Below are 16,013 nucleotides of genomic sequence, written 5' to 3' on the forward strand. Positions count from 1 at the left end.
CTTGGACACCAGGGAGAAGGCCTCGGCGCAGATGGCAGGGCAGGGCACCAAGCGGATAGCAATGCGTCCCAGCGCAGCAGGGTAGTGAACACGCATGACTGTGTCAAATGCAGAACTGATTGTGTTGACGTCAGCCTGCTTGCTGTTCTGGTCTCCTCCGCCTGTGTCCAGGATGTTCCCTCCATGCAGGACCAAGATCAGCACGTGGATCTTGGAAGGCTGCAGACACTGCTGGGAGGAGCTGTCCTGAGGATGGAAAATTAAAGAGGGGTGATGGATGGGGTCAGTGAGGACCAACACTGGCACAGTGTTTTCAATTATCATTTAGTAATGAAAATATGCTCCTTGCTGGTACATTTATTAGGACAACAATTAACAGCATGCTTCCTGAGGGACAAGAATCACACTGACAATCACTACTGCCTCATCCATTGTTATCCAATTACTTCCAGGACTGTGGTATAAGTGCCAGATTTACAAATCATGGCGTCACATCACCCAACACTCTCTTTATATGTCTATCTCCTCAAAACATGGACGACATGATGAAGCGTTTGTTTGCACAAACTCCTTTTCACAACTGGAGAGGGGCGGAGCACCATGAGGGGAAACAGAGCAGAGCAAACCTGCACTCCACTAGGGACAACGGATCGATTAATAGCAAACTCCCACCGACATGTCAACGACAAGTCAATGCCTTGTCGTCCTCACACTAAATAGAAGAGCATAATGTGCAGTTTTGCCGTCTTTTACCCAAAACTCCACATTTTCACAGAGGCACGGTACACTCCACGTCACAAGTACATGGGAGTTCACACAGGATGGTGAGGTTCGAGGAGCAGACACGGGTCTGGGCTGGGGCAAGAGCAGGGCGGTTAGTGCTGGGTCTGTTAAAGAGGAGGAGGCGCCTCTGTGGAGCCACTACAGCTCACAGGGCACCGGGGCCAGGAAGTTTACTTACTGACTGGTGTCTGGTTACGGTGATGGTGGGTATAGTAGAGCTATCAGCTTGGCTGCTAACAGAGCCACGCATCTGAACACAAGAGCACAGAGAGGCTCAGGGAGAGAAACCCATCTCCAATCTCCAAAACTGTACAGCCTGATGCACAGCACAATGTTGTTGTCCTGACCAACACAGCTGTTAAACCTGTTTCATGTTGTCATCTTTAACTATGTGTCATGTAATTGTCCGACAGGGAGAGATGTCTGATTGTGTTTTTGTGGACTGCAGCAAGAGCAGCAACCACCTCTTACATAAGATGATGGGCAATCTTCTATTTTGCAGTAAAGCTTACAGTAAAAATGAAATTAGGTTGAGCAAATTCTTTTGGCTCATGAAATCCTTGGGGTGCATTTTCCTGAATAGGGATCAAGGATGATATTATGAAAGCAGAGGCCAGCACAATTTGCTCGGACTGTGTTTTTAGAGCATAGCCTCTCAAAGTCACAGACACCCACCTCGTCCAGTCTTTCCTCACTGGCTGCTCTTTCATAGTCCACTGTCATTTCCTTGTACAGCTCACCTGCACACACAAAGGGCACAGAAATAATGCTTCACATCAAGTGTAGAGGTAACGTTACTGTCCATGGTGGAGTTCTCATGTTCCTCATCGTACCAGGAGTTCCCTCTGTGTCTGCAGCTTCAATCTTGTCCATGAGATCATTGGAGTTCCACTTGGCGATCTCCTTCGGGAAGACTTCTTCGTTGTCTGAGAAGTCCTCTGTTCAGGGACACAGAGCACAAATCAAGTTGAGTTTATGTTCATGTTCAAAGTTCATGTGCCATTCAGGCAAGTAACCTGCTGAAGCTGAAGATGGCATGAAGCACAGCTCATATGCAACTCAGGTGTGCAAGGGGCTTTTAAGTGATGTCAAATTTTGTTATGGCAAGAAGCACTGTTAATATTTTCCCTTCATATATGCAGATTATGCAGCTTTTCACCTTCTACACACTGATGTTTGTGCTTAGTTATGTCAGACAGCTGATTTTGTTTATCTATATCAAATGAAAGCAACATCTACAAATCCCCAAACAACGCATTCAAACAAAACACGCATCTGTCATTCCCTTCCTCTAAGGAGCGAGATAATTAATTTTGGCCATTTACTCAAAGTGATCAATAATTTAAAAAAAATGTTTCATGATTTTTAGGAGCCTACTCTTTTGGTCACCAAACATGTCTCCTTGCGGACACTGTTATATTTTCTTGTGTCTTTATTTCTGAGAAATTGGCACAAGCCTCCAGTTAGTTTTGTTTGCGTGAGGAAATGGGGAAAAAAAAAAACATCACACGCAAATGCCATCCAATTCCATTTACCTCCAATAGTAACAAACAAAGTGAAAATAATTTAACTTCACAGTACACTACCATTGCAAACAAATACTATCATGGAAGCTTCTGAATACTGCTCAGTTATAAACAGAATAAGCTTCTAAAGATCCTGGACCATTCATGCGGCTGAACACCACTCAACATTTTTCTTTAAGTTAAATCATGAAAGTATTTTCTTAATTGCACCTATTCATAAAATGGATACTACCGTAATTTAATTTTAAACTGGAGAGCGTCTTTGTTTTTATTAATAGACTTTAAATTCAAGTCAATAAATATCTCCTAAATGTATTTCAGCTCAGTCTATGGCTTGTGTAGTTCAGTGTTTCATGAGTGGTTTGATCACAGAATAAATGAGACACTGAGTCAAAATTATGGCTTGTAAGTTTATAAACTAACACACTATAAAAACTAGATTTAAGCTTCTGCAGTTTAAATGGGATATAAGCCCTACTACATCACATGTTAATGAGACAAACCGCTGTATGAAATGTACAATAAAAATGGGAGCGCTCTTCTACTGGCTTTGAAGCTGCTCAGTGGTAAAGGGGTTTTAGAGGAACATCATTATCTTATCATCACAGCATACTATACTTGATGTGTCCCTTTGCCCAGAAACTACGTACCTCTAGTCTCTTTCCTAATAAATGTAATTTTACGCATCAGTATGAAGACTGTAGCTATTCACACTACTGCTGTACATTGAAATAAAGCTGAAAACCAGCTGTGAGTCACTGGTTCAAGGTTTGATCTCCCTGCCTGATCATGGAAAAACCTACATAAGCTGTTAAAATCCTCTTAAACCAATACCTGCTGAGCGCCACTCTTCAGAGAAATATATTGAATTTGCCTCATAAATGTAAAATCTAAAATTTCCACTATTATGAATAATATTGTGGCTCCTTCTGCTGGTGGGTGTGACTTCTCTTTTCCCACGATCTTAACTCAGAGCCATGCTGCCCACACTCTGCCCAACTTCGCTCTTGTTCAACGTGGTGAACTACAAGAAGTGGTGCAGCAGCTACATTCTGCAACATGTGCTCTTTACCCAATGCCCACTAAGGTGTTTAAAAGTGTTTTCAGCTGTTTGGTGGATGATGTCCTTGAGATTGTTAATGTCTCCTTGCTCTCTGGACTCTTCTCCACAAGTCACAAACACCATTTCTGAAAATGACAACTCTTGATCTATGTGTTTTTGAGAACTACCAACCAATCTCAAACCTTTCATTCCTGGGAAAAACTCTTACATATTACGTATATAGCTGTCCTAGAACAATTTGTGTGATGTTTTCCAGTCTGGTTTTGAAGTTAGCACAGCAAAGAAACTGCCCTGGTCAGACTTGCTAATGATCTTAAAATATTATAGACAACCATGAAGTTTCTATTCTTGCGCTTCCTGACCTCAGTGCAGCCTTCGACACAGTTGACTACATGATACCTCTTCAGTGCACAGGACACATTTGCTGTTTTTCTGCAAATTTGAATCAGACGATTGGTATTCCATATGAAGTCCCTCAAGGGTCAACTCCTGGTCCACTGCTGTTTAATTTACATGCTCCCACTTAGGTCCAGCATTCAACAATACTTCATATCACTCCTATGCTGATGACACACAGTTATACATATCTGTTTATGCCATCAATCTTAGCCAAATGAGTGGCCTCATCAAATGCATTGCAGATATCAAATATTGGATTGCCACAATTATTTTACAGCTAAATGAGGACAAAACAGAGATTCTTTCAGTAAATCTTAAGGCTGTGAGGCACCAGATTTAGTTTTTGCTAACTACTCTGTCAGTAACACTGTGCCAAAAACATAAGTGTGATTTTGGATGCTGATCTTAACTTTCGGAAGAACTTATCTAATATCTCCAAGACTGCCTTTTATCATCTCAGACGTGTCTAAAGTTAGATGCTTCCTGTCATAGTCAGACTCTGAAAAACGGGTTCATGCATTTATTTCCAGTAGATTAGATTACTGTAATGCACTTTTTGCCGGTCTGGACAGGCGTTACATAAACCCAAGGTCATTCAGAATGCTGTGGCAAACTAAAACCAAAAAGTTTGAACACATCTCTCCAATTTTAACTTCTCTTCACTGGCTCCAAGTAAAACAAGAATTGATTTTAAAATGCTTCTTATGTCTTTGAATCTATGAGTGGCGCTGCACTATGCTTTCTACATGCTCACTGAGTATACATCTGACAGATTCCTCTCTCTTCTCTGGAATTCATTGACTTGACGTGACTTACAAGAGCCAAAAATAGTTTGGAAAATATGGGGTCAATCTGTGCAATTCATAGAAGATGACTTACTGTAAATGTCAATAACAACTTAATGTTGAACAAGTGACCTGGTATGATATAGTGTGTCCTATATTGTGTCTTTTTCCTCTTTTAGCTGTCTTGTGTTTCATGTTTTGTTTTGGTTATTAGTTTTTTTGCCTGCTAGACAGTTGGGTATAAAGGTGCTGGGTATGAACTGTTTCTGTTGTGGCTGTTATTGCTGATGTTTGTCATATTCATATGCAAACCTAAATAAATATATTGTTGCCGTATTATTGTTACCCAATTTCCTCAATAAAGTATTTCTGACTCTGACACTGGTTGGAAAGAAGTACTTTAGTGCTACATGAAGCTTGTGCAAACACTCAGATCTTTCTGATCAGTTACGGTCAGTGAAACACAAATGCAGAAAATGTATTATCGTTGATCACGAAAACCTTCCTTCTTTCATCCTTTAAAGAACTTGATCTAGTTATCGTATGATCAAAACAGCAAGACTCAACTTCAAGCTGTTTTTATAATTCTCTGCCACACAGGACAATGTGAACGTAACAGTAAAAAAAACAATAAAATTGACTCACATGTGTTTCTGTCGCTGCTTGTTAAAGTACCACAAGAAGACCATAATCAATCCAATTTTCAAGTTGGACATCTATTGTAAAAGGCAAACTCAGCCACATGACTGTGTTTTCAAGATTCATGTCACTGGACAAACTGCCTTCATTGTGTTCATCCAGCCACTGGGGAGCACACTTGTCTTCATATGCACTGTGCTTGCATTAATCATTTTTACAGGTCTTCTATAATGCTGATAGTGTTCAGCATTCAAGCTTCATATGTTTACTGTAATAATTTTGCTTATTTGGTGACACTGTGTTCACAGTGTAGGAGGCAGGCCATACAAAATCACAACTGTAAACAGTAAGTGTGACAGGTGCTTGTGGAGCAACTAGTCTACACCCTGAGGTGTACACAAATTAAAATACAAAAACGATGTAGTCATGAGTCTCCTCAGTACATCATAGAGAAGACATATGGATGTGATGCATATTTACTTACCATATAACCCTTATATAACCATACTGTATAACCATACAATATATTCATGATATGAATATGCAGTATACAACAAATTAATTGATGACAACTGACCAGTTCCATGATAGTTATTCGTAATGTCACATGAGCAAATTTATTCCAGAGGAAATGAGTGTAAACTAATTAATGAGGGCAATGACATCAGTGTCATTAAAATAAATACCAACAACATGCATGATTTTATTCTTATTTCATCATCATAACTAAAAGTTATGACCAGAAATCGTCTTTTACCACACATTCATTGGCACATTATTGTGTAGATTCACTTGAGGTCTGGGTATGTCATGAAGAGTAAAGGACTGAAATGGCATGTTGTTTGTGTGTGTGTGGCTACAGGTGACATGAGAGCTGCAGGGAGCCAGTGTGGGACTGGCAGGGCTAGATGGTTGTGATTTCAAGACTTGACTTCGGGAAAGGCAACCCGGCCTGTGTCTTCGTCCAGGCTCATCCAGTAGAGAGCCTGTGTGTGTGTCACACCGTAACCCCCTATTTCAACCGCAGGCCCAAAGCATGCTGGGTATCTGGCAAGCTTAAGAACTGATCTGTGATTAAAGAAGATGCATGCAGAGTCAGGGAACAAGCGAGCAAGCAGGTTCTTGGGCAACAAAACACAATGAAACGTTACAGGATCTAACTACTACCTCCTTCCATTTAATGACAAAATGTCGGTTACCATGAGCGTCGAAAAACTCCTCGTCCGAGCTGTCGTCCGAGTCTCGAGCTATGCTCTGCATCCTCCACTCAGAGATGCTGTGACTCGACGGGCTCACTGAAACACACAAACGCAACAGAAAAAGAGTCACTGTTATTTTGGGACATGTGTTTCAGCCTCTCTCTCTCACACACACACTACTACAAAGAAACATTGCACAATCTCCCCCCCAGCCCACACACATAAACAGTGTTATATAAACATGCAACAGTCTCTGTGGTGCATTACTTCATCACAGATGGACTGCGTGGTGGTCAGGGGTGTATGTGAAAAGTGAGGTCCAGTACAGCATGGACAACCTATTACCAGCCGAGGAAAAAGGCTATGCTAAAAGCAGGCCTTGTCCATCACGTGTCTCCACTCTAGGCCTCATATATCATTAGTGAGCAGGAGGAAGAGGAGGAGGGGGAGGAGGAAGGGGACAGGGGGGTCATTTAGAAAATCTTGGCTGTACTGGATGCTGTAAAGAAGGGCAGGTTGGTGAGAGGGGGGGCACAGCTGTAGCTGTCAGCACACAGAAGGAAACGGCAGTGGTGGAGGGGAGGGGCGCTGTGAAGAGCGTCAGCTTCCTCTGGTCTGTGATGTCAATACTGCTGCTAAAAATAACCCAGCAGAGAACCATGGGGGGGGGTTATAGGGGTGACACAAGGCAGGCTGGATTAGAGTCGGGGTCCAGGTGGCAACAAGAGTGAACGGCACTTTGAGGTAGGGGTGACACTGGAGGTAGGTGTGTCATGACATGTGGTTAGTGATGTCAGTACCACCACTAAAAATAACCCTGCTAAGAGCCACCAAAGTTAAAGGGGTGAACTGAGGTAAGCTGGATATGATACAACAAATGTGATGAGTAAATATAGTTGAGCAAAGTGACCACATTCTTATCGGAGCCAGGTACTGGACAGCAAGGCATGATGTAAGACAAGAGTAGAGCCTGCACACTGAAAGTTGCTCTCAAGGCGTATGAATTTATTAACAGCATTATATGGGTGACATTTCGAGAACACTGCCTTTCATTAGACACAAACTCTCACACCTTGTGAGCAGCTTCCTTTGTGCAAGGCTCCACTTTTGTTTGAAACACAGAAACCACAGAAAAACATCCAAGGCCAGTCATTTTGGGTGGAAAATAATTTAAAAGCCTTGACTTTAATATATTACACTGTCATCTGAATTAAAGAATAAAAGCTTTGGAGAATTTTCTACAATTGATGAGGTACGTGGCTTTTGTGGTTTGACTGTTTTTGCCTCTGCTACAGCATCCAGGACAGGGCTGAGAAACTGCAGACTAATGAGCCATGCCAGGGCGGAATGAAGGCAGGGTGACATTTGACAGCTTCCACAACAGTGCCAAACTGACACCCTGACACACACATAGGTAATGTAGATGAGTGGGTGAAGATGGCTTGCTCCTCACCTCCTCTCTTAGAAGAGCGGGAGGATCGGGAGGAGGTGGACCACTGCTTGGTGAGCACACCTCGTGCCTGGAGAGTCTCTCCTCCTGTGCTGACAACCACCTCCTCAGCTTCGATGGAGCTGATCGCCTCCTGGACCTCCTGGTCTTTGTCTGGTGATGGGGCGCCCACGCTGGCCTCGGTAGCCTCCTCTGCCTGGCTGAACTGGGCCATCTTCCTTGCCAAGGCCAGCTGGGTCTCCAGCTCCAGCTGCCTGATGTCCTCGATGGTCAGACCGTACCATTCGTCCTGCCAGCACCAGGCCTGCCGGTGGGCACGCACCATCACCTTCCTCAGTCCTGTGGAGAGGAAATGGGAGATATGACTCACCTAACACTGAAAAGCATAAGATTTCTACCACCCAGTGGTGAATTAATTAACATTCCTTTCACACTCAACTAATCTTCCCAACAAATACACACAATGGCCATGTGTGAAGGGGTTGGCATGGGTAAGTTGCCTTCACAAAACAAACCTGGAGATCAGGAGATTAAAAAAAAACAAAAAAACTTTATGTTTGGGCGCCCTGGTAGCTCACTATGTATACCCCAGTGTATATAGGTATACTTTCACATATACAAATTTTTCTTATTTCTGTATATAGTGTTGTAGTATTATTGTAGGATTAATGCACATACTTTTACATTTCTTATTTTCCCTTTCTATTTCTTATAATTTCACTCATTCTTATTTACAACATATTTTTCTCTTGAAAATTTGAGTAATTGCAACTGACCCAATTTCCCCTCGGGGAATGATAAAGTATTTCTGATTCGGATGTTGGCTAAGTCGTAGTTGCAGCAGCCCGGCTTCACGCCGCGCCCTTTACTGCAAGTCATCCCCTCTTTCTGTCCTCTGTTTCCTGTCTGTTACCACTGTAGCTATCTAATAGAGCAGAAATGTAACAAAAATTAATATTAAAAAAATATTTACCATAATACTATTATGTTCATATTTGTTTCTGTGTAATAGTTTTTATATACAATATGACAAAAATTATTATTTTTTTTTTCAGAGTGAAAAATTAAAACCATTGACAAATCCTTTTTTTTTTTTTTTTAAGATTTTTTGATGGCATTTCTGCCTGATTCGACGTTGACAGAGGAGAGACACAGGAAAGGCAGGGACAAGAGAAGACATGCAGCACTGCAGCAACCTTTCTCAAAGTGCTCCCTTTGTAGTTGTGGTGAGTTTTCCTATTTTCTGAGCCATTTAAACAAGAGCTCTATTGGCACCCAGGACCAAACTCTGCTACACATGATGCAGAGGGAAGTACGCAACCCAGCAGGTAACGGTGACCACGGAATGTAAACAAGTGTGCTACTGATGTTATTACAGGGTGACAGCCCGTATGGAAGTGCCGATTGAGTAAGAACACTTGAGCACAGGGATCAGTCCTGAGCCTTTTGTGAATGGAAGTGACATGAGAGAGACTGTGCCATCTGTTATGGTGTACGCACCGACATCGTGGATGAAGCGCTCGATCTTAGACTGCATCCCCCAGTAGCGGAACTCCACCTTACACAGTTTGTAGGCACACATGATGGGGGTCTTCCCTGGGTTATTGTTGTACTCTTCGATCCAGTCGTCCCGCAAAGGACCCCTCTGCGTCTTGACTGACTTGTAGAGCCGCGGGTCCTCTTCCGCTTTGTACTCATGGGGGGGGATAGGATCTGTCACAATGTCGATAGGGTCTGCTGGACAGAATTCAAATTTAGAAAGAAATCATAAGTAAAAGGGTCAGGTCTTTGGGCTGCACTGTGTGGTCACAGGTTCAGCCTGGCTACTATGTCATTAATGCATACATCACTGGGTAGGTTAACAGAGCTTGTTTCGTCTTAGCACACTTCATTTACGGAGTGTCAAACTGTCTCAGACATATAACAGTGAGTCATTCATGTTATTGAGAAAAACCTGTGACAGTGACTGGTGTAACTGGGTTACTGCATGCCCTTAACTTGAGCTGCTTTGAGTTGGATGAACAAATTTGCATTGCTGCTAACAATGGGGAAAACAGATGCAGTGACTACAAGCTGCCACAAGCGGGCCTCACCTGCTAATTATGTTGGAGTAAATATGACTAAATCCAGCAGTACTGACCTGAGTCTAAATAACTACTGCAGGCAAAGGAATTTACTTTGTGTACAGTTTTTCTACTACAAACTACACAAGATAATTACTCATCACAATTTACTGAAAATAATAAGAGCACTGAGGAAGACCTGTGCATAGTGATGCTGATAAATAGCAGTTCTGAGTTGTAACAGAGGACTGACACCAAATGCTCTCACCAATAGTCCTCTGTCTCTTCTCTGCTGCAGACATGTTGAACACATCTGCCTGGTTGCCTGTGTCAGGCTTGTAGTACGTCTCAATATCAATGGAGAACTTCTCGACAAAGGGACAGGTGTATCTGAAGGAGAAAGGACAGCAGCAAAATCAGTGTCACTAAAAATACAATACATGTACATATATCCAGAGGGACAGCAGGCTCTGGAGGGACGCTCTGGAGGGACGCCAGTTGTGCTGTCCCTCCAGAGCGTAAAAAGCATTTGCTGAGCACGACCAAATTACGGGTAAACATCTGCCTTTGTTTCACAGACTTGATTTTGTACTCAATGACTCGACATCAAACCAACTTTAATAAGAGCGGCAGCAGCCCCCTCCCTGGTGAGGGCAGAAGATGTGCAAGCCATGCCCATCTGTTGTATCTGAGGCGTCTGCAGCAAAGCTGTCACTGGTCGGATAAATGTGTCAGCAGGCACTTCCAGTCTATCAATATCCTCACAGTATATTCAGGGGCGCGTCTCTTTTCAGCACCTCCGCGTCTCTGTGTTTGCTCAGGCCACACACAGCCAAACAGGCCAACAGCCTGTGAATGATGGGCCATCAACATCTAACAGCTGAGGAGAGCTGCTGGCTGGATGGAGCCCTTTGATGATGTTCAGAAATATTCTGACAACCGTCAACAACTCTGCTGCTGGATGCAGACGTTTTGTTGAACAGGATGATTTCTGGTTTGCTTAATTGTTTACTTAGTACATTTTCAGCAGAGGACACAGTAGGAATAAACAAACCACCACAGGCCAGCATAAACCACAAAAAAGCACTCAAACCAATATTACGTACAAACTGTTGCTGTATGAAGACTGCAATCCTTTCCACCCCGATCCCTTCTGAGGATTTTTTTTTTCTATACCAATGAAGTGGGCTAAATTAAGAAAGCAATTAGAGAAACTGCAGTCTATTGAATATGAATTTATCTTCTGAGTGGGAGGAGGGGTCCAACAGTGTGTGTACATGAGGGATTGAAAGAGAGGCACATTCTGAACAAAAAATTTGCCATGGTGGTGCAACATACGCACGCACACACACATATATACAAAATTAGTGGTGCACGTCTACATCAATGTAATGTAGCAGCAACATTTTACACAATATCACTACTTCATGCTGTACTACGTGGAAATAGTTCTGTCTCTCTCCCTCTCACCCACACCCACACCCACACACACAGTTACTTAAGGCTAGCTGTCCACAGATTCATTGCTCAATACACTGTCTGCCCACACCGTTGAAATAGTTAGACACACACACACACACACACACACACACACACACACACACACACACACACACCTCACTAGTTCTAATCCCAAACTGAAAGCACAACTTGATTCATTCGTCACTAAAAACTTATCTTGACGTATTATGCATTACTGAGTAGAAATTGTACACATTTTAAATAAATGAAAGACCTGTGGTCAATTACTATTTTAGGAGTCTCCCCTCCAAATTTTTACTTTTAATGAATGTTAACCGTGTCGTGTCCTGCCTGAAGGAGGTGTGGAGGTGGCGGTCCTGCAGGAACAGACCCCTCACCTGGTGCGTGTGTAAGGGTAGGCGTTCCAGGATTCCTCTTCAACCCTCAGCGCCGCTTTGGGCAAGATGGAGCGGAACCAGCTGGGGATGTGCATGCCGATGTGGTAGACCTTGTGGGTGTACTGGCCCGTCCCGCCTGGTCCATCTGTGTAGGGCTTATTCTCCAGGATCTCCACCCCACTGCCTTCACCACAGCTTTCCTCTCGGCTCTTTTTCTGTGAGGAGAATGAGGTGGTGCTTAATTAACAGTCTGCAAATTGCCAGGCACTGACAAGGAAATACGTTGGTGAAAACCCCAAAAAAACATACAGACTAGAAAATTAACTGGATTGTTAGTGCTGAATAAATTCTTGGTAAGTAGTTAGAAAACTATCTGGAAAGTAGATGGTTAAAAAATATTATCTTTACAGTCTGTTAAATATCAAGCACTGACTAGTTTTTTTTTAGGTGTGTGTATAAATGTGGATAAGGCAAAAGGGAGGGTAAAAAATGAATTTGATCATTTGGATGCAAATTTCACCTTAACTTGTGAAGAAACTGCTGCAGATCTGTTTGCTGTTTTGTTTTTTTTTTCTAATTATAACAGAAAACAAAAAGATATGAATATTCATGGTGCCTTTGACAGATGAGAATTTTCAGTCTAAAACAAACACGGCAGTAGGATGAAACATTAGAGGACACGTTTTTCAAGTCAATAACTTCCTGGAGGCCTGTCAGCTCTGATTTGCAAAGCAGTAAGCCCCCAGACTGGCTCACGAAGCCACACCTTTCCCATATTTACATTCCAGGTGCACGCAGGGGAGGAGCGGGGCGGGGACTGCAGATGTAATCGAGTCGAGTTACAGCTAGGTCACTCAGTGGTTCAGGAAGGAGTAGAACAGGAAGATTTGTGATTACTATGAAATCACTGAAACTCGAAAACTCAAGGTAGAGCATAGTCCAAGTGCTGAGCAAATCAGAAACAGAGGAAGCAAAGGGCAGGGATTATAAATGTCACAGATTACTGAGGTTTACAAAGGTACTTTCTCTTCCTTTTGCCCTCATACACTGTCTTCCGTCCACTTAGAGCTAAAAGTATGTTTAACTCTGGGCTACTGCAGCATTTGGCTAACAGTGTGAGGTGGATTTCTCCAGTCAGTCCGGAGGGGAGAGGCAATGCGGGCGAGGCAGTGAATCAGTGGTGTGAGGAGAAGCGGGCCATGAGGCGTCCCACCCTCTGGAGCTCATTACCTCTGACAGATCATTCATTAGCCACCCGCTCTGCTCTCAACAGCCCAGACGCAGCTCCAAAGACACAGGGCAGACGCCGCAACACCATCAAACACTCCGTACTCCGTGCAACACAGCAGCCCAGCAACATAAATGTGCAGTTTGCAGCATATCCTATGTGTAAAGATAGACGACTAATGTAGGCGGCTGCAGAAACACGCATACACAAGCAGAAAAGGTGTGCACACATGTACACTTGGACACCAACACCGGTGTTTTACAATTCAAAGCAAGGCACTTAATTAGGTTGCTGACAGCAGATTGTGGCCTGTGAACCTGAGTGCCAAAGGCTGGTATCAATTCGTACTTCCCCTGGAGATTGCGCTGATGCTGTGCAGCTCACCAGGAGGAAGATTACAAAACACCGGCCAGGGCTCTGTCATTCCCTCAGGGAGAAGGGGTAAGTGAGGGAAGAGACTAATATGCTTAACCTCAGATGAACACTGGATGTAATGGAGAGTCTTAATGAAAACAGCGTGTGCTTGTCCATTTACAGATGTAAACAGTTCCCGAGAGGCTGAAAGTAAGAAATAGTCAGTTTTCAAGACAGCCTGGCAGAATAAGCACCATGAACAGTGTGCCTTCTGCATTCAAGGGGCCGGGGAGTCCCATCTGCACTGCCCTCTTGTAAAGCCTTGCTCGCTCTGTATTCAAGGCCATGTTGTGGGTACAAATTAGGGCTGGGCAATATGGACAAAATCAAATATCACTATATTCATGACTGAAATTGTGATGATATTGTAGGGATGATTGCATTAAAAATGTGGATATAATGACCGAGCAGGTAGAGACAAGTAACAGAACGGCTACGACGGTCTAATAAGCTGAAAAATATTGCATCCTTTTACTGCAATACAGCCTTCAAAACCAGGATAAGACAACAATTATGCCACATCATGGTATTATGATATCCAAAATCACATAAGACATCTAGTTTCATATCACTATATGGATTTAATATCATATATCACCCAGCTCTCTGTCTCAAAACCTTTCTCACATAGCATTCTCTCTCCCTCACCTACCTTTCCTTAACAGTGCTGTCAAATAGCCACCAAATCCCTAAAAATACCGTAAAGGAAAGCTATCTCCATGGCAGGCTACTGTATGTGCTAAGATCCATATTCCTCTGACAGGATAGGAGTCATATCCTGGTTTTTTCCTCCTGCCATCAACTTAGTGAGGCATGTTTCCTGTTGTGATGCTGCTTTTCGCTTCACTCCACAGAGAGCTTAGTCAGTGTGTGATGGGTGTGCGTGCGTTTGTGTGTTTGTGTGCGCGCATGAGAGCATAGAGATCCTCGCCTATTTAATTTCCCCTCACATCCTGCATTTGCTTTGCACATCATTGCAAATCCCAAAGATGTGATAATGAATTTCCAATTAACTATCAAATATGGAGGCAGAGTTGGAAGAGCGAGGGAAAGTAACTGTGAATGTAATGGATTCTGACTGGGGCGGGGTGCAGCCTTAAGCACAGACATAGCCGCGCTGTCCTTAGGCCCCGACTTCATCCACGAGGTTTACACTGGGGATGGATCACAGGCGGAGAGGCCTACATGCTGCAGTTGCCCTGGTAACATACAGCAATGAAGAGAAGGTATCCACACCAGCAAAATCCTTGTCTCCTTTCTCCTCAGCATACGCAGCTTTCTCTCCTCCTTCCACCCCCTCTCTCATGTCTTCTCCTCCCTCCTTCACAGCCTCTCTTTTTATCGTCCGTTTCCTCTTTTCATTCACTCCCTCTATCGAACAAAACCTGACCACCGGCACGCTGCTGATGTCACGGTTGCCATAGTGATGGAAATCTCACAGCAGTGAGGCTGTGCAGAAGAGGGTGAGGTCAGGGGGAAAGGTAACTATGGGTCACTAATGGAAGAATTCCTCTTCCACTCCTTTGCTCACATGCTTGAGAACGTGCATAATAAATCCTTGTTTCATAGATGGATTCATTGTGCAAACCTCTTCAATGTTTATCTGTGTAGGACTGAGTCAATGTAATGCTTTGCATAATGTCCTGCTGGACGAGTCTAACGTGGAGCTCTATGTGGAGCAGCCTAAAGCACGGCACTGTGCCATGTGTTTGATCTATCGTAACACTGAGGCTGACTCATGACCTCTATCAGATGTCGTCCACTTTCATGCTGCTACACACAATATTCTGTCTTGTTCATTACAGCAAAGGTGTCAAAGAAATAAGTGTTAAAAAGACAAGAGTCTGTAGCTGAGTGTCGCTGAGGCTACGCTCTGCTGACTGAAACTGGCTACTTGCTTAGGGGCATTTCTACTGAGTCATGAACGTCAACATCTACAAGGATGCAGCTCAACTGGATTACCCATTGGCTTGGTACAAGAGGGAGAGGACACAAAGCAGAGCAATGATAACAGACAGGGCTGTATGTAAAAAAAAAAAAAGGAATTCTTTCCAGGGCAAAGATTGGAACACATTATGGACATGTCAAGATTAATTAAGACAGAAAACAAACAAGCTTTTCAATGAGGCAATGTTGCTGCACTAATGACAAACTGTTTTTATAGTGCCTAGTCAGAAGAGGAGGGCCTGCTCTTGCTCAGTACAGTACAGGTGAATAAAGGTGTAGGTTTGGCTTTGCTGTGGTATAGATATGACTAAAATATAATTTTACATATATGAACATACACTCTCTGCTCTGTAGAAGTTAAGAGGACAGACCTTCACTCACTAACTTGAATCTCATGTTGGAGAAGCCAGGAGGGGAAAAGGAACAAGGCAAGTGTCTCATCTGTCAACATCAGCTGTTGAGGTTTCCCTGAGCAAGACACTTAACCTTCAGTGGAGCTGCTCACCGGCAACAGTATATGACTGTAGTAAAACTGTGCAACTCTCAAATATAAATATCTATGACTGCATGAGTGTGGTGCTTGGCACTGCTGGTAAGCAAATGTAAAACATGTTAAACCAGTGTATTCAAATTAAATTAACATAGCCACTGTATACAA

At 43.2% G+C, this 16,013-nt stretch overlaps 1 protein-coding gene across 7 annotated transcripts in view; it reads right to left on the minus strand.

Moving 5' to 3' along the window:
* Positions 1–16,013, minus strand: part of LOC115365471 (membrane-associated phosphatidylinositol transfer protein 2-like) — a 52,506-nt gene that overhangs the window by 16,037 nt on the left and 20,456 nt on the right. For 3 of the 7 annotated variants that reach the window (XM_030060495.1, XM_030060498.1, XM_030060494.1), the window contains exons 3-10: positions 11,767–11,981; positions 10,176–10,297; positions 9,345–9,581; positions 7,848–8,183; positions 6,395–6,490; positions 1,617–1,721; positions 1,459–1,523; positions 2–246 (exon numbers count right to left, since the gene is read on the minus strand). In XM_030060495.1, the coding sequence (XP_029916355.1) occupies positions 2–246; positions 1,459–1,523; positions 1,617–1,721; positions 6,395–6,490; positions 7,848–8,183; positions 9,345–9,581; positions 10,176–10,297; positions 11,767–11,981 (1,421 nt within the window). The remainder of the gene's footprint in view (position 1; positions 247–1,458; positions 1,524–1,616; positions 1,722–6,394; positions 6,491–7,847; positions 8,184–9,344; positions 9,582–10,175; positions 10,298–11,766; positions 11,982–16,013) is intronic. The other 4 variants (XM_030060499.1, XM_030060500.1, XM_030060496.1 and 1 more) reach the window with 2 other exon arrangements.

This window comes from Myripristis murdjan, chromosome 9 (genome assembly GCF_902150065.1).
Source record: "Myripristis murdjan chromosome 9, fMyrMur1.1, whole genome shotgun sequence".
Classification (NCBI taxonomy): domain Eukaryota; kingdom Metazoa; phylum Chordata; class Actinopteri; order Holocentriformes; family Holocentridae; genus Myripristis; species Myripristis murdjan.